At 35.4% G+C, this 25,810-nt stretch overlaps 1 protein-coding gene across 1 annotated transcript; it reads left to right on the top strand.

Moving 5' to 3' along the window:
• Window positions 1-1,858: 1,858 nt before the first annotated feature.
• Window positions 1,859-25,810, top strand: LOC140159224 (uncharacterized). Its single transcript, XM_072182631.1, has 4 exons — window positions 1,859-2,194; window positions 19,800-19,993; window positions 25,070-25,253; window positions 25,755-25,810. The coding sequence occupies exons 1-3, from the start codon at window positions 1,962-1,964 to the stop codon at window positions 25,159-25,161; spliced, it is 519 nt and encodes a 172-aa protein (XP_072038732.1). The 5' UTR covers window positions 1,859-1,961; the 3' UTR covers window positions 25,162-25,253; window positions 25,755-25,810.

Below are 25,810 nucleotides of genomic sequence, written 5' to 3'. Positions count from 1 at the left end.
ACGACCTATCGTTAAGAAGTTATGGGTCACAGGTCAATTTGCTTATTGTGTATGGATCAAAAGTCAAAGTTGCTCAAATTTTCTTTAAAAAGTTGTGGCAAATTATTCGCCTGGCCCCATGGATCCCAGAAATCTTTTTGAAACAGTTTGCATCCATTTTTACAAAAAGCGGAGCAACTTTAATTTTTCACCCCTATATTGACCTTGGACCTGCGGAGCCTTATAACTTGGTAATTATATGTCCTACGCGCAAATATGTTACCTTTTTGTGATCCTTAGACCCAGACAAATAATTTGACACGTTTTATCGTGAATTTGGAGTATTTTTAATTTTTATTTTTAATTGTCATTTTTTAGGGTCACAGGATTCCAATTTGAATTCAGCATACTCGAATTAACCAAAATAATTTGGTTGCCAACTTTTACGCGAAATTGCAGCTAGATGCTGAAATAAGCACTTTCCAAAATAGAACCAGTCTGTAGGTAAGAATTTTGGATTTTCATAAAAATGCTATGTTTTTGTAATGACAGTTCTTGTGGGGAAGCCAGGCATCACTTTTTTCAGAGGGTGGCCAGGGGGGCAAGACAACTTTTAAAGGGGAAAATTAAAAAACGGGCTAAAAAGTCCAAAAAAATATTAAATATCATGGTGGTCAGCATTGAGGGGCAGTGGCGTTGATTTCTTTTTGACATTGGGGGGATGGTGTTGAAGAATTCTTAAAGTATATACCGTAGTGAATCCAGCATTTTTTGGCGGCAGAATAAGTTTATGATACAAATGCACGCGAAGCGTACAAATTTTTTTGCTATTTTGAAGCTATACTGATGAAATATGGTGCAAAGTAGAGTAAATGCATGTGAAGCACGCGAAAAATTGCATTTTGGGGGCCGCATGGGCAAATATGAGGTTAATTTGGTCAGAAACCCATATTCAGGCGTTGGGGGGATGATTTTATGGACCATCCCCGGTCAAAATATTGGGGGGATTAATCTCCCCCACCCCGGGATCTACGCCTATGCCGGGGGGGGGGGAGCTTATTCGGGAATGGGGATGCTGACATTCAAAGAGTATTATTAAAGTATTTCCTCAATTTTTTTGCTCATTGAAAATTGACAGAAACAGCGTTTACTGAGGTTATTTTGTAAGAGAATAACATTAACAATATTGGAGTGGGTTTAAAAGTTTAAAAGCCAACAAAGCACAACAAATCTTTTAAAATAAATTTGGTTATTATTGAAAAATCTCATTGAAAACTACCAAAAAACTGCCAGTCCCCCTGCCCATCAGTGCCCCCTTCCTCCAACTTGATTAATTGTTTATATATAATTAGAGAGGGCAGCCTATCTGCTGTGTCATGACATCAGTCAATATGAGACATTATTAAATGCGAGGATCCAGGCGAAATAAACTATCCCCCATAAGATGGGGGGGGGGATAAATCCCCCTTAAGTTCAACAAGGAAGCCAATCCATACAATCCCCTCAGTTCCATGTATAGAACAGAACTGAAGTATAAAAAATAAAAAATAATTACTGTGATCAAATAAACCATCAGGCTTGTCTTTTTAAAAGGCAGTTCTTGTTACCCACGTGCTCCAAACCTTTTTATTTACATTACACATTACATTTCTCTTAGTCTCCTGGGGTCATTTTATTAGGCTTGTACTACAGTTAATAATTGAACTTTGCTTAGTAGAGGCGAGTGCAATTAGTGTGTCAAAGGTCAATAAACAGCTGATTTGGACAGCGATCAACTTGACATGTGAGGGCTGCACAGCAGGTCCTGTGAATTTGGTCGACAAGTGGCATACTGACAGATAATTTTGCACTTTGCTGTCTGCTGTCAAAGGCGCAGCATCGGACCATCGGACCCTGGCATTGGACTGGCCTGGTCTGCACTTCACCGACAAGTGCAACTATTTTAGCAGTTGGCTAGGAGTTTTCGCATTACCCTTTCCAAAATGAGGGTTTTGCTAGCACTCGCGCTGACGTTTTCCTTTGCTGGACTGTGTATAAAAGAGACCTCTTCCCAGGGCCATAATATAGGATTCTCGGGAGGAGCAGGGGATATAGGATTCTCGGGTGGAGCAGGGGATTTAGGATTCTCTGGAGGGGCAGGGGCAATAGCTGGGAAGACCACAGACGCACCACCAGATGAGGGGGTCACAGTGGCTACAACACCAGAACCTGAAAGGTAAGCTTATGAAATATTCACTGATTGTGGTTGGCAATTAAGACTGGGACAATGTGCAGTGCACCTGAGGATGTTCCATGGGGTATAGAGTCTAGACTCATTTTGAAAAGGCTAATATTGACAAATGCAGCCTCATCCCCCACTTTTCTCAAAAAAAGTTGAGATTTTTATATCACTGGAAACCTCTGGCTACATAATGTTTATGTACAAAATATTTCTTGCAGATTAATTCGTTTAGCAAAGATATCGTGAAATTTGAATATTTGTTCTGGTGCACCAGAATGAAATTACAACGCATTGTCTATGGAGCAGTGTAATTGACATAATCATGCATAACTTCATGAACGCAAAAATCGGAATCAACTGAAATTTTGGGAATAGGTTTTTTCGTGGATATCTAATGAAAAATGACATAAATAGAGGATGCTAGGATCAGGAAATACTCCTTTAATAAATAAATGAGTGAATAACAAATATATTAAGGTTTCTTCTAAAAAAGTGATTAAAAAAAAACGACCCAAGGTTTCAATTTTTTGGGTTGGTCGGTTGAGGGCAACCAAACATTTTTTTTTTTAGCCTTAAAAAAAGTACCTGGACAATTATTCCAGGTGCTTTTTTTATAGGCCTGCTTAATGTTTTTATAGCTTTAGTATAGACCCACTTATAGGTATAGGCCCACTTAATGTTCAAAAGGGGGATTTAAAGGGATTCATAAATCTGTCACTCATAAAACTACACATGATCTGCTTCATATGCCATTTTTTTTTTAAACATAGTTATTTCTAATCTATAGGCCTAGACTCTTCATTTTCTTTGCAAGAGACCAAATCAGAATTCTTTGATGGCTTTAACATTTGTTGAACACAGAAATTTTAGTTTTAATAATTTCATAACATTTTAATAACCTGTTCATACACTCAATAAGCAAGCCTGGAAATAAGCAAACTGGAACCAGGAGGAATTTGTTTTTGAACATTGCTCCCGGTTCACTGGGATTTTACAAGTACCAGGAGCAATATTTGAAGAGCTTTGTTGCAAAACCCCTTACATCCACTTGAGCAATTTTGAGAACACATCAAAACATCATCAAAAAAATTACTGATATAAGGGAGGTTTCTGACAACAAAAGAAGTTTTTGGCGGGATGCTCATCCTACCCAAGCATCCCGCCCAAAACTGCTTTTTTTTGCAAACTCCCATATATCAGTACTTGTTTTGATGACTTTTTGATGTTTTCTCAAAATTGCTCAAGTGGATATAAGGTGTTTTGCAACAAAGCTCTTCATTTGAAGAAACAGGAGCAATTTTCAAATTTAGTAAATCCTTTTCTGCATACAAAATAGCATTCCAGCATTACTGCATCAAGTGCAAAAACTGGAACCAGGAACAATTTTCTAAAATAAATTGCTCCTGGTACATGTAAATTTTACACGAACCCGGAGCAAATTGGCTTTACAAGGAAAAATTTGCTCCCCGCGCCCGTTTATTTTGAGGCTTGCCAATAAGGAAGTAATGGTTTCTCTGACAAACATTTTGCAAAAAAGCTATAGTGCTATACATACTTTTATTTTTACTTAAGTAGGGGCTTATGCATAGTATTTTTGAACATAGGATTTTTAAGCCCACTTTTTCTTGTTTTATACCATTTTGCGGCTTTTTTTTGTCAAGGATAGGCCAAATGGAAAAGTGTGTAAACGAGATATAGAGACCAAAAGGTTAGTCAGTCTGTAAGTAAGGAAGTAAGTAAGTAAGATACCATTTCATGGTTCAGTAAAAATTACAGTTTGTAGGGCTACTCGCTTCACATACTTATGCCCACAGCTTTTATTAAGATGTTTAAATATATCAAGTTGAAACTGAAAGAGCAAAGAGATAAAACAATGTTATGCATGCAATGAATATTAATGACTTCTATAGGCTCATTTGCATACTTTGTCAAACATTTTGTGGGGGAGGGGTGTGTTAGTCAATTGTTTTTATCATCTATATACCCAGCTAAAATATGTTGGGATATTTACGCAAAGTGTCAGATTTTGTTTGTCAGACTTATGTTTTAAACACATTTATAAACATTTACCTATATGCTATTTTCACTAAATATCATGACGCAGACCATGTATTAACTAAATTGATATAAAGGGTGTTGGCTCTTATTAAAGTGGTTCAAGTATGCAAATGCATGTGCTCAAGGACATTTTCTTTTCAGGTGAATAAGCAAGAAAAGAGTTTACCACACAACTTTTTGGTGCAGACTAAATATCACATTAGTGTGCTCAGGGAATGTAGTGTTTTTTAAAAAAAAAAAAAGAAAGTTCAGGAACTTTTTCAATGTCCCAGATTTTAAAATAATTTTATAACATTGTAACCTGAACATGATAGAAACATTTGCAATTCCTCACATCACTCGTTGCATTCCTCCTTGTCAACTGGTGGCATGATGTGGACATGAATGTGTGATGTTTTAATGATTTTTTTTTTTAATATTTGTTGTCAAAGTTTCAACATCATAGATGTACGTCTGATGATACATGTAAGTTCAAATTATTGAACATTGCCTAGCACATAAGAATGTCATTGATGTATTAATGTTGACACTGTAAGGTATAGGGTTCCAGAGGAAGTGGGTCTCTATGATTTACATGATAAATATTCACGAAAAAAATGTGAACTTTGATACCCGCTTTGATATTTGTTATCAAAAGGTATTTTTATTTACCCGTATATGGATCTTTCTATAGCAGATACTTTATCACTCTTTAATAGAGGGTTGGCATGGCATGAACGTTCCAAAATGAGGGGTTTGATACTAGTACTTATGCTTGCATTTTCCTTCACTGGATTTTGTATAGAAGTGTCTGCCTCATCGCAGAAAACTAGTTTTTCAGGAGGAAGAGGCGATACATATGTAGATACTAGATTCACAGGAGGGGCAGGGTCTATAACTGATGATGTACATTATAGGAATCACCACCTGCATTAAATGTAACTGAAAGGTAAGAGATGAGGTTTTTTATCTTTTGGTATAGTTTGGGGTATATTTGTGAATGTTCTCATTTTAATATGGTGGTGCACACATTTACAATTTTGAATTTGTTTTGGGGTAAAAAAAAATGGGGTTAATGATAAAATAAACCATATTCTCTCTGGCAAAGCATGCAGATATTCGGGGGAAGTAACTTTGATATGGGCAAAAAGTGTGTTATAAGATAAAAATTAACAAAGTTGAAATAAAGTTAGTTCCTTTTAATAGATTTAAGGTTAGCAACTATTTTAAACTGTTGCAATTTGGTAGTTCACGGCATCTTGCGAATGATAGTGAGCTTTGGCAAAAATATTGATCAATTCATAGGGAGTGTGTAAAAGAATTCAAATATCAGAGATATACTTTTGTAGGTCCTATGGTTCTTGAGTTATGATGTAAAGAGGGCTGAAACAACAACAGTTTTGTAAAACGTACATAACTCATTATCAACAATACATCAAGCAAGTTTTCAAAGTATATGATTTGTAGAATGCACTTTTGCAAAATATCTAAGGGTTATTTTTCAATAATATGTGACTGGACACTACGAATGAGCCGTAAAGTCGGCAAATTGTATTCTGAGTTCCAGTGTAAAATGTGCGTGGAAGGTCGTATTCATAGGTACCTCAATTTGGTGCGACAAGTATCTCATCAAAAACATTGTTTAAACCAATCAATAATCATATTACTGAAGAGGATAATAAGCTTCTACCTTTTTCTATAGAATCCTTAAATAGTTCTTGTCTTTGTTTGCTTTGGCTAAATCCTGTTCAAGTGGTGGATAACAAAGTATTGTATTTTGTCCTGGTATGTATAACCAACAATTAACAATGAGAGGACATTCCTGTATCTCGTTGACTTGGGGATGATTTGAAATGGCCGCCAATCATGACTGTTTGATATTTATTACCAGAAATATGGAAAAAGAGACACATGTAGAACCCAAAAAAGGTACAATTTTGTTGAAGGAACAGAGTTCAACAAACCATAACCCCTGCTTCTGGATTTTGAAGTCAAATAATGATATACCATTTTAAAGCTTATGATATATATTTTCTAAACACAAAATAAAACAAAATTGACCGGGGGCCAACTTTACGGCTGATTCGTGGTGTCCAGTCACATATATTAATTTAGAATATGAAAATCATTTGTTTGCATAGTATTCCATCATGTTTGGAAAATGACATCTTGCTGTAATATTGTTTTACCTTTTTGCACAATTTGTGTGAATAGTTACATGGTAGGCCTATAGCCCTTCCTTATAAATGTGGTAACATTTTATCATGGTTAGGCGCAGGCGTATAATAGTGTTAATGCTCTAAGCGTGAAAAAATTCAATCATGTCTGTAGTTCAAACAATCGCATTTCACTAGACTGTCAGTATTTGGTACATGTACAAATGCAGATCGCAGTCATTTGTTATCACTTTTAACATTTCATGTTCTTGTTCTAATGTTCTTTGAAACTGGACATGCAGTTCCTGAGATAGGAATACTTTCATATTTCAGAAAACCAATGCTTTAGCTATATTCAGTGGTAGGATTTCTGGGAGGGGGACAATGGGCTATATGGAGGTGGGAGGATAAAGTGAAATTTTGGGTCAAAAATCTGAAAATTTTGCCCCAAAATGGAAATTTTAAATTTGATTGGGTATCAACTGGGAGGGGATCTCATGTTGGGGTGGGAAAAAAGATCACCTGCCCCCCCCCCCCCCCTTGACACTACCACTGGCCATCTATCAATCAACATTAAAGTGAAAGACAGTACAATCCACTTTTGTATTTTAAAATACCATGTTACTAAATCAGAATAGGAACAACATGCTATGATACCTAAAACTCTTATCACAGAATCTCTTTGCAAGGGACTTAAATCACAGTGGGCTGGGATAATTTAATAAGAAGATTTTTTAAGTGAAGAATATCACAACATGTTAAAGATGAAATAAGATACTTTGAAATTGTACAGCTGCCTTCACAAGAAAATAATGATACTACTGTATGCTTTCAACCAACAGACTTTATGCAGAACTTTTACTATAGATTGACTCTCGAAAATTGAAATTTTATGTGCCACCAATCGACAATGCATTTTACTTGGCCACTAATGGCCAGTGATTTTAGGGGTGTTGTCTAAATGATTGGTAACAAGTTTTTTTTTGTAGTATAACAAGAATCCATCCATTTCAATCTATTTAAATTGATTCCTATCTAAAAGTGATGTAAATATTGAAATATTGCAATTGATTAAATTAAGAGAGTAAAGGTGATAGCAAGGGGGGCATGCCTTTAAAGGGGGTTCAGTATAAATGGGCATACAGGGATGTATGGCTGAAATGCTTCTTTAAAGTTGATTAGACCCTGGGCCCTACCCAACTTCCATTGATTATATGCTGTTTATGCAGGCCCATAACCAGGGGGCTGGGGTGGATGCCCCCCCCCCCATCCCCAAATGCCTCAAAAGTCCCCTTTTTTCCCCAAAAAGTCCCATTTACAAATAAATTGGGGGTTTTTAATGCCTTTTTGGTCAAAAAGGTACACATTTTGGAAAGAAGTCCACTTTTTCAAAATCCACCCAGTCAAAAAAGGTACAAATTTTGAAAAAAAAGGTTCACTTTTTCAAAATCAGCCCCCCTTCAAAATAAATCCTTGTTACAGGCCTATGTCTATGTTAATTTTGTTCTAGGGTGTGTATGTTGCCAAAGGATTGGCAAGGAACTATTTTAGATTGAAATAATATTGAATGAATTTGAACATTTTGGTGCCATGGTAGGCTGATTTTATTGGGCAGGTGGTCTGGAGGAATTTGAACTGAAAGTGTAGAGGGGTCAGCAATGAGGAACTAGACATACAAAATAGAAAATGTCTGAAATTGTTAGTAGCAAGGAGTTGTCAGTATTTGGGCCCAGTGCATTGCGGGCCTGTGTTTGGGCAGGATTATATATAGATTGTTGGGCCTCAAAGAACTTGAACATTCTCAGTAGTGGCACCAGGATTTTTTTTGAGGCGGGTGGGGGCAAAATTAACAAACATTTTTGTGAGCTGTATTCAGGGATGTAAATCTTCAGGAAATTTCCTGCATTTCAGGAAATTGTGCTTGGATCTTCCCTGTACAAAGTAGGCCTATAGGGAAATACAAAGTTTCAGGAAATTTTGTCAGTGCTTGTTTTCAGCCCTGTGTATCTATTGTTATGCAATCAAATTTATTTTTTCAAATTTATTTTATCAATCAATATCATACATAGCATAGCATATATAATAATAACATTGAGTACAATAGACATAGTTTAATAAATATAATAACAATTAATAATAAGAGTAAATTGCAATAATATTAAGAAAAAGATATATTGATAATAATTTGTGATGGTTAATATAACTTGAATACAAAATCTATGTAATATATAATATCACTGTTCATGACGTTAATATACAATATATAATAATATGTTTATATGTGTATATAATAGGCAATTTACAAATCAGATAATTTATCATATATAATAATTAATATGACTAGAATAATATTGACTGACGAGGATATTATATACCTACGTTGTGATGAAGAATTTGATCAAACCGACTTCTGATCTAGAAACTCATGATCCAAGGCGTGTACACATTTTGGATCTTGATGGGCCTGCATCACAGTGGGCCTAATAAGCTTGCATAGAAGACAGTTCACATGGCAGCTTTACCAGGTAAAACAGTTACCATGGTTACCCATGACACTACACCCCATAGGTATGCACATCTCTATATGACACGGTTTCAGATTTGAAGCAGGTTTGACTGCCAAAAATGGCAAAATATAAAGTTTCAAAAAATATTGTTTTAAATATGTTTTCTAGACTGAAATTTTGTGCAGAATTCATTTCTGAAGTCAGAAATGCACAATATGTCATTGTTTTCCTGATATGAGCATTACAGTAGAGGCATATGCTTTTGACGGAAATAAAAATATGAGATCCATAAGTGACAACATCATCACAACATATTTGAACTCTATTGGCACACTTATAAAGGCTCTGCAAGGCTCACATCATGTTGTAGTGCAAGTCTGACATCTGATTGGTGCACACACATTGAATATAGGTCACATGATTGCACAATATTTTGTACTAATTGTTCCCGATTTTGCTCAAAAATGGGGTGGCGAGTCAATTTGATAAAAAAATTAGAACTCAAAAAATATGCATTTTAGCACAAGTTTGATACTATATCCCTGTAGTACTGTATCATGGGAATAACTGATTAGTTTTTCTGAAGTCAGAAATGCAAAATCTGCCATTGTTTTCCTGATATGAGCATTACAGTAGAGGCATATGCTTTTGACGGAAATAAAAATATGAGATCCATAAGTGACAACATCATCACAACATATTTGAACTCTATTGGCACACTTATAAAGGCTCTGCAAGGCTCACATCATGTGGTAGTGCAAGTCTGACATCTGATTGGTGCACACATATTGAATATAGGTCACATGATTGCACAATATTACAGGTACTAATTGTTCCCGATTTTGCTCAAAAATGGGGTGGCGAGTCAATTTGTTAAAAAAATTAGAACTCAAAAAATATGCATTTTAGCACAAGTTTGGTACTATATCCCTGTAGTACTGTATCATGGGAATAACTGATTAGTTTTTTACACATGTCGCCTCATATTTTTTTTTTTTTGTTGCAATTTTTCAAATGCCAAATTTTACGTAATTTACAGATGTCACAAATTGTTAAAAAATTAGAAAAGAAAATTGAGAAGGAATGGAAAGATATTAATGTTATACCCAAGTAGGAACTTATACTGTGCATAACTGATTAGTTTTTCAAGCCTATAGCTCTTGTAGTTTTCTTGTAATCCCGATTTTTATAAATGGCGAGAATTTTTACACACATCAACATTTTAAGGGGTAGGGGAAACATTTTTACATTTTGCAAGTCTTTCCCTTAGTTAAAATGAACAAAGTTAGGTATCAAATGAAAGCCCATTCAATACTGCATAGACTGGTAGGTCAATCATCACTGTAGCACCTTCCTATCAAGAGTTATGATTTTTCAAATCAATTTTTTTGCCGAAAACGGCTTATTTTGGCATGTCAATTGTCACGAGGCATGTCATATTTGAATGATTCTGGCGCAAAATGATTAAGTCAATCACAAAACAAATGCCTGAATCCATCAAATAGTACCCTCAGCTGATATGCTAACATTTTAAAGGGCCATATCTATGTATATTGTAGACTCTATGAGTATACAAAGTTGGCATGTGAAAATTTTGTCACCCAAAAGTGTGTTTTTCGGGCAAAATCGGCCACAAATCAACATTTTGTAGCAAAACGATGTACGATGCACGCGGTTTGAAAAAAATCATGTTCTACAAACAATTTTACCCTAGAAAAGACACCTTAGAAATTAAACATAGCTATTTTCACTCTGGGGTGAATTTTTACACACTTTGGCAGTGAAACCTGCTTCAAATCTGAGACCATGTCATATGTAGAATTAGCACATGTAGATTTGAATGACAGAAAACTTGGTCAGAAAATGGTGCTAAATATTTGTGCCATTGCCAGGGATTCTTTAACAACATGTGTCCTATTTTCATGTATTGTTCAACGTGAGGAGGTGATCTAATAAAACAATTTATTGTGTATGTGTTCCTTCCTTTTTCGTGATTCTTCCGTTTCTTGCTGCCAGTACAATTAAAGGGATTTTGTGGGAATGTTTGACTCCATTTTTATAGTATTACTATTAGTCCTTTTCTTAAAATCAAAAAAAGTTTCAGATATAGTATTTTAGTAAAACAGCAAATTGATTGAAAATTGCTGATCATGCCGGGAATCATGCAGCCTTTCCTTACCACTGGTCTTATCACTTACCAGTAGCGTAGCCAGGGGGCAAAGAGGGGGAAGCTTCCTCCACTTACCCCACTTTGAAATGCTCGCCGCCCTGTTATTTAAGATATTTAAGCCTATTTATTTGTTGTACTTTTAGCCCATTATTGACATTTTTGTCAAATTTCACCCCCCCTTGAAAATTGCCCCGCCCTTTACCTTCCCCTGAAAAACTCTTGCCTACACCCTGCACCACTGCCACCACTACTATCTTGAATTTTCCACAAGTAGCATTATGGTACATGTATTACTACAGGCAGCAAAAGATTTAAGGTGGTTATGGAGGCATTATGAAAGTGTTCTAAGCATGATTTAAACAGATTAATTGAGTAGAGCAAAGTACACTGATCAATATGCCTTTTGTTTGGAGTTAATTGGACATACGGTTTTCAAAATATATCAATTTATATTTTCTTTGTATCTTATTGTTTTTATCAATAATCAATCAAGTTAATGAGCTAAAATGACTGGAAGCTCATTTACATATAATTTTAATATTTTGCTAAAATCCATGCATAAATGTTCAGGGTACTTTTATTTTGCATAATTTTGCCCTGAAACTTGGTCAAAGTGTTTCTAATATGTTCTAATGTATTATATAGTGAAGCCGCCCCTAATTTGCATATTAGCATGATTAATTAGCATTTATGCAAATTAGCTCATTAATTATGCAAATATGCTAATTAGACTAATTCACTATATAATACATTAGAACATATTAGAAACACTTTGACAAGGTTTCAGGGCATAAGTATTCAAAATAAAAGTACCATGAACATTTATGCATTGATTTTTAGCAAAATATTGGCAAAAATTACATATTAATGAGATTTTCCAGTCCTTTTAGCTCATTAACTATATTGATTATTGACAAAAACAATAGGATACAAAGAAAATATAAATTGATGAATTATGGAAACCGTATGTCCGATTTGCTCCAAACAAAAGGCATATTGATCAGTGTGCTTTACCCTACTCAATTAATCTGTTTAAAACATGCTCAAAGCATTTTCTAATTTCTAGAAAATGCATCCAATACCACCTTAAGGTACCAGTTAAGTTAATCCCTGTATATCCTAACCAAAGACAAAAATGTCAAAATTAGAATTAAAGAAACAGTGACCAAAAAACCAAGGAAGGAACAAAATCAAAAGTTGCATTTTATTGTTCTATTGGAGAGCATTGCGCTAATTATCTTGCCCCAAAATGCTTTGTGTACAAATCAATAGGGCATCCGTTGGAGCAAGCAGCAACTTTTGGGATTTGCTTCTTCCTTGGGATTTTGGATCACTGTGTCTCTTTATTTCCTGACTGATTTCAATGAATGATGTATTAAATTTGAGCTAAAAGATGCAGCTATTGGCTGCTGGTTCTAGTTTATATGACACATCTGTCTTTGCTTAGGATATACAGGGTTGGAAATAACTGGTACCTAAATTCTTTTGCTGTATTTGAGTACAGCACTACAGGGTGTAACAATAAAATTAATACAATTGCATTTTGACTTCTCAGGAAAGAAGTTAAGAACTAAAACAGTTATGGCACAAATGTTATATGCAATACAATCAGTAATATCTTGGCTAAAAGAAGACGTTTAGTTGGTTTCTTAACTAGCTTGGGTTCAAAAGTTATGTCCGATTAATTAAAACGTCCAGAAAACGTGTTGGGCCACTTTTACCATGTTTGTGCACATCAAGTTTGTACCGCGTGAGATATGCTTATCGTGCATTAAACATCAAAGAACTGACACAAAAGAATTATAAGTCATGTTTCTTCATTATAATTAACATGAACTTAATGATAATATGATCTTTCTTTAAAATCTATAAATGAAGTCATGAAATTTCTTTTAAATTATCTTATAAATAAAGTAATTTCTCACATCCCTGAGATATTGTTGGTAAAACTGAGAACAGTTTTTTGCATCCATAAGTACAAAGCAATAGGATTTTGAAATTAAGTTTGGCTTCTAGTTCTAGCTGTTCTGGGGCGACCACTATTGCCAGCATTTCTGTTAACAAATTCCACATACTTCTCATAGTTATATGTAATTGTATGCCTTGATGGAAGACATGAGTTTGGAAAATGAGCTATAAACAATCTTATGGTTTCTGCTTGCCTCCATGTGCTACCGAATGTCACAACCATAAAAATACGCTCTTCCAACGTGAATTGGGGTTGAAGTTGTTGAGCTGCAGCCACGATTTCTAGTAAATGAGGTTGTTATGTCAGTGATTAGTTGTGACTTTCAAAAACTTAAGGAGATACTCTATTATGGAATCATTTCTACCACTTCGAATACCCCATTGTACAAAACTACCTATCATAAGAGCATCGTCCATGGTTCCAACTCTATTCAGTCACTTTTGTAACAGTTTAGACACAAGTGGCCCAAGCGGTTTTAAGACTAGGTTACATAATTGGCCATATCTTTATACCGGCGATTTTATTGAGACAAAAGCTTAGCTGGTGGCTAAAGAAATTACCTTGATAGACATATAAATATCAAACCACAACATAAGCGGCATACTTGTGTCATTCTATTTTCAAAATTGTACAAATTTTATTGTTACACCCTGTATATACCCATGTATACATGTGGGCCTGTACATACTTTCAGGTTCTACCACCATGGGAGGTGTCCAAAATGCAGATTTTTTCTTTAATTTTTAAGAAAAAGTTGATTATAAAATAGTTGGTGAAAATAAAGTGCAAAGTATACCAGTGAATATGTAAAATTTATTTGTGGCATAATTATGTAGGTGTCAACTTTGTTGGCCTAGTCAGGACCTTGGTAAGACTGTCCCTAAAAACAAGGTAAAGTTCAACTTATAGATATTTCAATAGGAATCTGGTCCAAAGTCTGCATTTTTGTGTCTCAATAAATAGGATCAATCAAAGTTTACAATTTGATGTTTAACTTGTACAGTTCACCATAAATAGCCCAACCTTTTAATTGCATACACATTATTAGGCCTGGCAAAGTCGATTTTGAGTTTCCAGTCGCCCGCCCGCACTTCATTTTCGGGCCCGCACTTGAATTCATTATTGCAATTTTTGAAAAATAAAAATAAAAACTTATCATTTTTGCAAAAAAAAACGATGAAATCCGTGCATTTTTAATGGAAAATCAAATTCAAAACATCGATTTCGCTACGGCAGTAAACGCATTGCGGCGGTTGATTGGCGTCTGATAGTGATAGCCTAGATCCTGTACGCCCGGTTCGCAACGCTTTGTAAATATGTTGACGTCGCAGTCCTTTTCCACGTGCGTATCATATACTGGACTGACAGACTAATGCTGTCATTGGCAGATCAATGATTCTACAGTGCTGTTCGCGAAATCGCACAATGAATAGTGATGTTTGTCCGAATTTAAAAAAAATATATTGATTCTGTTATTTTTGGATTTCTTTTCATAAATATCAATCATATATTTTAAAATAGTACTTGGTATCGTTTTACATTAATTTTACTGTAAAAAAATGGCAAAATTTATATATTTCAACTCTGCTCTATTGTGACACTGTTGCACGAAATATGCGGTCGAACAAAATTATTTTTCAATGTCTGATTTTTATTCTCCAGTGCTGTTTGTGACTTTGCACAATATCGTTGTTTGTGGTAATTAAAGAAATATATTAATACTGTTAATTTTATATTTGTTGTCCCGATTGATCAATTATTTATTTTTAAATAGTATTCGACATAGTTTTAAATTAAATTTAATATACAAAAAGAGCAAAAAATCATATATTTCAACTCCGTTGTGTTTATGACATTGCTGCAAGAACTATCAGGCATGAGAATTTTCAGTTTAAAAACTGAATTCAGTTTTTTTTATAGTCAAAATTTCCGCAACTTTATTTAATTTCAGCCTGTTTTTGGTACTTTTTGCCCAATTTCACACGCATTTTCAGTTTTTTCAGTTTTTTTTAGGAAAGTGCAGTCTCATGCCTGAACTATGCGGTATTCAACATCAACAAAACACGCTGTCATTGGCTGTGGGGGTTTCCCTTTAATTTTGTTGGCGCAAGATTCGATATGGAGTTGTAAAAACTTACCAATTCATGAATTGCAATTGTTTCGTATTTTGATTTCAATTTGATGGGACTTTGCTGACGCTTTGTATTAAAGATTTGTCATGCACATATCAATTAAGATATGCGACAGTGGTCGTACTGTCATGCAGTGGACGATATCGCATGTCAACGTCAACTGGATAATTTGTACTTAAATCACACAAAATTTATAAGTAAATAAGAAAATAATAGTAAAAAGAAAGGAATTGGTATCAATTTTGACCATGCAGCCTCTTTGCAAGTTTATATCTTTGGTTAAACATCCTTTGAGTGAGTGAGCGGTAAATAACAACGTGTTTTACACTCGCATTTTGTCATATAATGAAAGTCACGAAAATAATGAATAATGAATAATGAAAAAGTTACCTCACTTGTTTTCAAAAATTATGTGACGGAAACTCAAAATCGATTGTTCGGGGCCTTATTAGCACCAGTGGTGACACCGGAAAAAGGGTGGGGGTGGGGAGTTTAAGAAAAGGGTGGGCAACTTTAAAAAGCCAACATTTTTGCATTTTTGTTCAAATTAATGGAATTTTCAGTGATTTTCTTGTTGCTCACAAATGGTTTTTCATCATGTTTCACTTCAGTGATAGGGATCTTTCTAATTCAGAAATGGGGTGCAATTTCAGCGTTTTAATAGCTTTGAACTTTGATTTAATGTGCAGGATGTGTTCTATTGACTTTCATGAAAACACTTGTGGCATCTGAAAAGTGCATCCATGTATATTACATGTACAACTAGTGCATAATCTTGTACCAGGCTCAATGGTCAATCAGTCACTGAACCTGGAAAGGTTTTACGAACAACTGTTCTTGCTGTGATAAAGAATGAAATTTATGATTTGAAATTGTTTAATTAAAAGTTGAAAGTCACAATTAACCATATTTGTAAACAAATTCACTTGTGGTGCACCAGGGAAGAGAGAGTAGACACTCACTTTCCTGCTTACACAGACAGACTTTGAAATACGCTGAAAAGGTAGTTTTTAAGTGTGTTATAGATTCGATTGAACACATCTCCATCTGACTTAGTTGGTAGAGCAATGGTCCTGTGATCCAAAGGTCCCAGGTTCAAATCAAGGATAGTCAGTGAATCATTTACTGTCTATATTTGGAGACTTAAACATTCAAGGTGCATGGCAAATTTCAATGTGTAGGCCTATAAAGAGGGGTCAAAAATCATGACACTGCTCTGTGAAAATTGTTTTATTGGGGAAACAGGGGCATTTTGTAATTCATAAATGAAGAACACTCTTTTTTCATTTCTACAATGTGGTTTGAAAAATTTGCCTTTTTTGTCTATTGTGAATCATAATTGTTCATCAGAAAACACCCCATGCATATTTCGTGAAATTTCGGACGAGCAAGCCTAGTCACGGATACGCAAAGAGTGCAGGACAGGGCTTGCATTTTGTATTGAATTGTGAACTTCTGCAGTGGAGTGTAATCTTGCACAGGTGTGATGGTACATGTACTGTACATCAATTATTGTTTCATGTGTTGGTATAGTTCATAGGTTGACACTCCTTGCATTATGGGTGTCAGAATGTGTCTGTCAAATCTTTGATCAGGAAAATATGCTACAATGCAAGGTTCAGCTTTTGTTTGTTTGCTTGTTTGTTTGTTTGTTTGTTTGTTTTTGAGAGGATGGGAAGGGAAAGGAAAAGTTTGGTGCGATGGTGTGGCTGAAATCAGAAATGTGCAAATAAAAGAAGTAATTTTTATAGCAAATTTATAATGGAATGTTACTCGAAGGCAGGCCCATACGCAGGATTTTTTTTGGGGGTGCTAATTTTGAAAAAGTGGTCTTTTTTCCAAGGGGGGGTGCGATTTTGTGAAAAGTGGACTTCTCAAAATTTGGGAAGGGAAAAGAAAAGTTTGGTGCAAAGGTGTGGCTGAAATCAGAAATTTGCAAATAGAAGAAGTAATTTTTATAGCAAATTTATAATGGAATGTTACTCGAAGGCAGTCCCATATGCTGGATTTTTTTTTGGGGGTGCTGATTTTGAAAAAAGTGGTCTTTTTCCAGGGGGGATGCGATTTTGTGAAAAGTGGACTTTCTTCCAAAAATTTGGATCTTTTTTGACCAAAAAAGCGTAACCCCACCTGTGGGCCTGCTTGGAGGTGATGTTATAATAAAGTAATCCTTAATTTGAAAACTGGTAAATAGCAAAATTCATTTTTTGCATGATAAATATATTTCTGTTACCTTTGAACAGTGTATACCAATTTTGAAGAGTTCAAAGATGCATGTCCATTCCAATTCAGAAAAATAAAAGGACCAGGTAGCATACATTGTAACAGGTGGTGGTAGATTTTTTTTTCTCCAAATGAAGTATTTTATACCAATGTGTGAATAGGACTTTCTGTCATCATGATTACTATTTATTTTGATGGCTTCCAAGAAGGAAAAGTCTGGTGTACTCACATGGCTAGTTTGTGGTCTGAATCAATCTGGTCTGTTGCTTTGTGACAGGTGTCAATATTTTGGAACTTTTGACAAATAGGGGACATGCATTGTACTAGCTCATCAAAGTCTGGGGCAGGCCCGTAACCAGGGGGGACTGGGGAGGACACCCCCAAATCCCAAAATGCCCCAAAAGTCCCCTTTTTTTACCCAAAAAGTCCCATTTGCAAGCAAAGTGAGCAAAAATATTTGGGTTTTTTTGTGCCTTTTTGGTCAAAAAGGTACAAATTTTGGAAAAATGTTCACTTTTTCAAAATCTGCCCCCTAGTCCAAAAGGTCCAATTTTTTTTAATCAGCCCCCCTGTTTACGGGCCTGGTCTGGGGGAACAAAGAGTAAAGTGACATGCATAATATGGCCACAATTATCAACATGGGGGTCTTTCAGGGGCAAAATTGTGTCGGGCCAGATGTTGTAACAGTAGGAATTTTCTACAAAAAGGATCTTGGGAGTAAAACGAGAAAAATATGGGGTCTGGGGGAGCACTAAACAAAACCCAGAGGGTCTTAGAGGGTACAAATAATGCACATCTTAATAGTGAGTACTTCCCTCCACCCCCCTTTAATATATCGTAAATGGAAACTTAATCCTGTCTCAAAATATTGTACCAAGTTGATGCTGTTGAAGTGATCTATCCAGCGCTGTTTCTGGAGCAAACTCATTATGTGAATGTGGTGAATAGAGTTTGAATGGAGACACCTGTTTTCCACACATCTACACTAATTCAAGTTTGAAAACTTGACTGAAAGTAAGAGCAAGTAAAGGTTAAAATGTCTTTCAGTGAATTCTTATAGCACTATTGACAAAACTTCACATGCAGTGTGATTGAAATTCTATAAAAAATGGCACTCTATAATAATTCCCATAACATACTTAACATTATGAAATATGAAAAATGAGCACATGCTTTGTGAAAAACGTTCTCGGCAAAATGGTCCATTTTTATTGACACTTCTTTTTTGCCTCAATATTTGCATATTCATGTAACTATTAGAAAATTTGCATATTTGTACTCCATTGCTTAAGCTACTTGTTTTTCAAGGGATACCTCTTAGTGTGCATCTTCATAGTTCTTGGGTTGAATTTGTGTCCACTTTCGGGCTCTGCTTATTCTTTCACCAGTAATTGGATACAGTCCCCTCTCTTAATGTAAGTACTTCGAAGGCCACAGACTGCAGCTTTTTTGTTCTGTAACATTTATCAATTATGTATTTTGTGACTTTCATTTAGCACCATCTCTGTAATACCGCAGATAGATAAATTCTCTGTTGAAAGACCACTGATCATGTCATTTCATTTATCACATTTTAGTAGCATCTTACTGCTGCTGATACGATGCATGGCAAAATCCATAAAGTTATCCTGATCCTATCTGAGTGATTGCCAGGGCATAGAAAAAGGCAGTAATGCGGGAACGTAGTTCCCAGAAAATATTAAGAAGTGGCAGAAAATAAATGAAGTGACTGGCAAATTGTACATTATTTTCTAATTTTGTGTAATTGTCAATTTGTGTGCTCTAATGCTCATATTGGTGCCTCAAAATGATATTTTTATACCCCAGCAAGGATCAGGTTACCTTTAATAGTGATAAACACACTGTTGAAAATGGCAGAAATTTCCTGATTTGCTGAAATTTGGTCAATAGTTCCCAGAAAGGAAAAATTATTCCTAAGCTCTGGTGATTGCAGACAATAAAGTGATGATCCAAAACTAGTAGATAATGCATCACAGCTATCAACGCTACTAAGGTGAAAGCTCATTGACTGTATGAACAAAGCCAAACCTGGAAACTCCCAAACACATTGTCAATGACAACAACACCAAAACAGTGGCAATAACAATCCTAGCAAATGCAAAAATGTCTTTAAAACATTTACACCCTTTATATAACCCAACATTTAAACGTTTCTGTAAACTGTTTTGTGTTTGCTGGGAACTTTTTTCTGATCCAAATTCTATTATTATTATACCCATACCTGACCAACTCAGGGAAGCTGATTCAGGCTGTGATGATTTATACTGTATAGGATGCTTAGGTATGTGTTTTTTTTAGCTGTAAATCCTTGAGATAAACATTGTTGTGCCCAATAACGATAATAGTAGTAATTATAATCATACTTTTCTTCTATTATTTTACAGATCATTAGGGATGGGCTACCTGATAGTTGTTCCAAAGCGTCTGGTTGCAGACACGGAAGAAGTCATCTGTATAACATTAACAAATATGACGCAACCAATCACAGTGTATATTCAGCTGCTGGATGGCAATGATACAATAGCAGAAATTGCACCATATTTTATGGAATTCAGATATCGCATGTTTAACTCTAAATGTAAGGAAATTTTGTTGTGATAAACAAAAGAAGGGAATCAGTAATTATACGCTTTGCAAATGGATTGCTTTTTGTTATACGTATTGACGGTCGTATTCACTACAAAGTGTAATTTTTACTTTGTAGACAGAGATGCTGTGAAAGTAATGCTGCGATGTGGATCTACTCTACTGTGTACATTGCTGCCAAGGGGGTACTCAAGTTTGCATGAAAATCCTCTGGACGAGAACCAAAAAATTAATATTATATGACCTTATGAAATTGGAGTATTTTTTCGTGAAAAAATGTGAACATTATTACCCTTTTTAAAACCAAAATTTACCTAAAAGAGGAGGCCATTGTTATACCAGAGGCTCGAACATGAGAGCCATATTTGAGGTATATATATAGTCTAGTTGAGAGTAACGCCATGTTGGATTTCACAGTGGTTGACGCACACTCGCTAACTTAATCCCGCTAGGCGTATACATATGCGTAGAAGGGCAATTCGTCCAGATGCTGACAATGCAAGTGCGTAAACATTGATTAGAATCTACCTCTGCAAAATCCAACATAGTGTTACTCTCAGCTTGAGACGAGACACACTATATGTGATATAGTACTGAGTACCCCCCTCCTCATGAGATTACCCCAATGAATGAGGAGTTAATCTTTCACTCAGGCCCTCACTTCTTTCTTCATGCATTCACTCATTCATTATTCACTCACGCCTTTACTCACTCCTTTGTTTGCTCATTCTCTCATTCCTTTGCTCAGTCCTTTGCTCAGTGGGTGCCATAGTTATGACTCGATCACTAACTCACTCGCTCATTCGCTCACCCGTACTTGTTCTGTGTGACTGTCAGGAACACACAAGTGACAACTGGCAACTGGGAGGACACACAAAACGCAGTTTATGTCTTTTACTGACAAGCTGCGGAGGGGGGGGGGGTAAAATGGGAGATTTGTTTCAAACAACCAAGGTCATCAATACTCCCTCATGGTGTGCCATGGTATCTCTGATTGGAATAATGCCATTTTGGGCATTTTCAGATGGGGAAGGGGTCTAGCATAAGTAGCCCCAACCAGGGTGGTTTTTTTAAATTGGTAATGTCCCCGGTTGTTCTAATGTCCCCACTTGGATGCAACTGAATGCTTGACTGTTACACCAAGTGACTTTCAGTGTCAACTGATGACTTTAGTTTTAGTTGATGGGTCAATCGGTCAATCAGAAAAGGCAAGTCAGCATTATAGCTACCAAAGTAGCATGGTAGAAACCACATAATGGACTTTTCCATTTAAAGTCCAAACTCCCCCTGTGGAAAATTTTGGAAACATCTTATACTTGGGGAGTGTGAATTTCAAATAGAATTACTCATCCTCCATCTGTGGAAGATTCAGGTTGAATTTTTCTCAAAGGGTGTATGAAATTCAACTTGAGTTGCATATGTGTTTATTCCATTCAAAATTAATACACCCCCTGCAGAAGGTATTTTTAACATCATAGGGCAGTATGGATTTTTAAGTGGAATAACCAAATAGTTGAAAACTAGAGCTAATTGCGCATACACATATACGCGACCTTAGCAATGGCTAATTAACTAGGCCTATAGCTAATTAGCCCAGCTATATAACATGCATGCATGTAAGCAGTAGTATATATTTTTTTTAATGCACTATAATACTTTGGAATTTGACTTTAAAAGACCAAGGTTAATTCGTTAGCTCACCTATAGCATATGCGAGTTCAAAAGGTCCAGTATATTGGTATAATTCATTGATTCATTGGAATATACATGTATAAACAGATATTTGTAGTATCATTATAATCATTAATTATAATTAATTTCCATAGTATTACAGTATGTGAAATCATTTTGATATAAACCAAAAATTATTCAATATTCATGTAAATAGTTCTGTGCAACTTTGATCATGCGCTATTATAGTGAGACTTCCTAAGGTATTTTGCTACATACCGGAAGTAATACATACATGACCTTTAACCCCAATGACCTTTGACCCCAATGACCTTTGACCCCAATGGATGTATGCAAGTAATGTCATGCTATATTATAATTTGTGGAATGACTTTGTGGAATTTTTAGTAACAGAACAGAAAATCACATCAGCCATAATGACCTTCGTATGACCTTTGACCTCAAGGCTAATGCATGTGTCAAGTGAAGTCATCTTGCTGTGTAATTTGTGTAAGGAGTAGCAGTTTTAGTAACAGGAAATATCATTTTCGGCCATATTGACCTTTCCATGACCTTTGACCTTGAGTTGGTCATGTGACATTTGTGTCACCAGCTATTGGACCTGATGACCAAGTAACATTGTTGTACTATATATATTTGCAACGGCAGCAGCATTTTAGGGTATTTGGTCATATACCGGAAGTATCCCCTTAATGACCTTTGACCCCAATTCTGGACATTAACTTTTAGACACTGGGTATAGCTGATGCATGTACCCAAGTGCCATCATCGTGCTGTATAATTTGTGGAAGAAGTAGCATTTTTAGTGAAATCACGTTTTTGGCCATTGACCGGAAGTGAATGACCTTTGACCTGAAGTTGATCATGTTTCATTTGTCCCCCACCCAATGGTCCTAATGACCAAATATGGTCAACATGGCTCAAAGCATATGGCGACGGTGGGTCGTTAGAAGATTGACAGAAAGAAAGAAAGAAAGAAAGAAACAAAGAACTTGACAGAAACAGACCTTAGCAATTTTGCAAATTGCTAAGGAACAATTTTGCAAATTGCTAAGGAAATATGGTTTCCTGCTTTTGTAAATCAATGCATGGTCACCAATATAGATATGTGTGATAACTTTGAGAAAACAAACCAGTTATTTAAATATTAATGTAGCCTTATCACATCCAGGACAAGGACACTAAAAAAATTATATCAATGCAATCAAACAATCAAAATTAGGCCAAAAAAAAATTGTCGTGTTGCCCTCAACCGTCCGACCCTAAATCCTGCAAAATCAGGGGTGCAATTTTTTTTTTTTTTTGAATGATGATTTTTACAGATTTGTTCAAAAACTCAATGTTTTTCACTTAAAATTAATATTTTATTGAAAGACTAGTCTTTAATTGATGTCTAACAGGTACCCAGAAGTCAAAATTGACAAATGTCCCCTAATTGAAGAAGCATTCTTTAATATTTGAGGGGATTTTTTAAAAACTGAAGGTTTAAAAAAAAAAAAAAAAGAAATCCGACCGTCCGACCCAAATTTCCCATTTTCCCACTTGAGGGCAACACAACAATATTTTTTTTTGGCCTTATGAAACTTCCAAATGACAGGTCAAATTTGAGTTTAAACTTTTCAACAGGCTTAATTAAGGTGAGCTGGATGGCAAGGGCCATATTTTTCCAGCGTAAACCATTTTAAATTGAAACTAAAACACTGCAGTGTACTTCTTAATATTCATATATTGATCTTATAGGAAATGAGTCCGAAGCATTGCATTTATATTTCCATAGTTCTTGGAGTTCTTCAGTTTAGGCCAATAATATATATCAAAACATAAGTTTTGGATGTTTCCCCTCCCAAGAAAAATCATGCACATGGGGCAGATGTGACACTCCTTATATCAAGCCTTGAGATCTCCTTTATAGAACCCATACTATTCCTCTTGTGTGTCAGCTTTACTTTGTCTCAATATTTGAGTGCAGTCACTGGTAAGTCATGCTCCCCTCCGACTCACCATAACAATACAATTTTGCAATAAGATTCAAATGCTTTTTGTTTGTTTGTGTTTGTTGGTGTTGGGTAGGCCTACTTTGAGCATATGCTTTGAGAGTAGTTCAACTATTCCAGTTAAAATCCATACACCTTTTGGAAGGACATGACCTTCATCTTCCACACAGTTAGTGTGAATTACAAATGGGGTTACCTGAATGTGTTAATCCATTTGAAATCTACACCCCCTGCGTGGGATATTGAAACCATGTCTTCCATAGGGGGTGTATGGATTTCAACTGGAATAGCCCAATCTTGAAAGAAATAATATATGGCTGTTAACCATGTGGGTGTGTTTGGTGAGTGGGCAGTTGTGGTCATTTGTTTGTTTGTGAGTGTGGGTGTAAGATGAGGGTGGAAATATCAACAAGTAAATATAAATAAATGACCAATGACCAGGGTATTATTTACAGTATAATCTTAAGGGCTGGTCACCCACCTTTGCACAGTATTTTTGTGGGACCTGATAGAACATCAAACACACATTTCTGAATATGAGGAATGTCCTTCTGATATCATTTAAAAGACCTGCAGATATGATTTACCAAATTTGCAGTGGCTAGTAATGGGGGTGGGGTGTGGGGTCATTTACTGGGTGTTGTTCTCTGAAACAACAAATTGTTGGATCATGCAAATTTACTAGCATTAAATTAGCTGTGTTTGTGTTCAAGCAGGGATTGTTCAAGTAGTAAGAGTAAAATTAAATAGTTTTACACTAAAGAGCCATACAGACTCTGAATATACGATGTAGAATATTTGTTCAATAAGTATTCGTTATTGAATCTATTTCAATACATTTTTATCTTGTAACGAATGTGTGTTGATGGAAAATCAATTATATGTTATGTCAAATGTCTGATGGAAATATATTATCAAATTAACATCATCAAATTTTCATTAGAATTGAACATTACTTGAAGTAGAATGGGAATAGATTTAAATAACAAAGACATGTTGCATCAAATATTCTACATTCACATTCAAAAGTCTGTAGCGGCCCTAATAGGCATAACATTAAGAATGTAATTTTGAAGTAACTTTTTATTTGTCTTGTTAATATTTTGTTTGTTATATTTCATGATATTGTGGGTATATTATCATATTTTCTGTGTTCAGATACTGTTCTCCCATGATGTCCCATGGTAGGGTGTACAAATAGCCAGGCGATATCCTGATAGGAACTGGCTATGAAGTCTTTGTAATCCGTTAGCAAGAACTTTTGTTGCTACACTATACTCTTGTCTGCCTTAGGCCACAAGCTCATGCAACACCACTCAGCACTGTTTCTTAGCTATGAAACATTATAGTATAATCCAAAATACTATTTCTTCTCTTATTAGGTAGCATCAGGGTCATTACAAAGTTCCATTCTAACAGCAAAACTACAAGTCCAGATGCGGAAAGAGGACACAGCACCCGAAGATGGGTATGATGTCACAGAAGAAAGGCGTATCTGGGTGAGCAGTGATAACAGGGATACCATCGTACAGACAGACAAACCTGTATATAAACCAGGACAAACAGGTAAGAACTATAATAGTCATCCTCAGTTTGAATTACTAATTTACGCTCAAATGTGTTGAGAATAAAAAGTATTTTTTCCAAGACATTAATTTTTGTGGATAGTTTTGATATTAAAGCTCTGGAACCTATTTTATTTGAGGTTTAGGCTACTAGACCAAAGAACTACTATGTTTCATTTCAAACACATTTGTTATATCAAAGCAGAAATATTATTTAGCATGTTGTATATCGTCACCCTACTACGATAATTGCCTAATTTCTTGTAATTTTGAGAACCGAGAAAAAAATAGGGTTCAAGTATGCATCATTTATGTAATCACCCTAATTATTTCGGATAATCCCTTTAATTTGTATCATTATTATTAGTCAACTTTTGTAGTAGACTGACAATATGCTGCCTTCAATCTTTCCTATATTTATTCTAAACCTACCTAAAATACCATGCTTATACCTGTTTGACAATGTATTTATAAGTTTCACATTTCCTCTCTTTAATTTCAGTAAAATTCAGGATAATGACACTTGATCAAGATTTGAGACCAGACTTGAGCTCAGTA

The sequence above is a fragment of the Amphiura filiformis genome, chromosome 8, assembly GCF_039555335.1.
Source record: "Amphiura filiformis chromosome 8, Afil_fr2py, whole genome shotgun sequence".
Taxonomy (NCBI): Eukaryota; Metazoa; Echinodermata; class Ophiuroidea; order Amphilepidida; family Amphiuridae; genus Amphiura; species Amphiura filiformis.
The sequence above is the reverse complement of the archived record's forward strand: the minus strand, read 5'-3'. Positions and strand labels throughout refer to the sequence as shown.

Excerpts from the sequence above, each read along its gene's own strand:
- LOC140159224 (XM_072182631.1), top strand. The coding sequence starts at position 1,962 with ATGAGGGTTTTGCTAGCACTCGCGCTGACGTTTTCCTTTGCTGGACTG. Across the intron at positions 2,195-19,799 it reads ACAACACCAGAACCTGAAAG|ATCATTAGGGATGGGCTACC; the intron begins GTAAGCTTATGA and ends ATTATTTTACAG. Across the intron at positions 19,994-25,069 it reads TCGCATGTTTAACTCTAAAT|GTAGCATCAGGGTCATTACA; the intron begins GTAAGGAAATTT and ends TTCTCTTATTAG.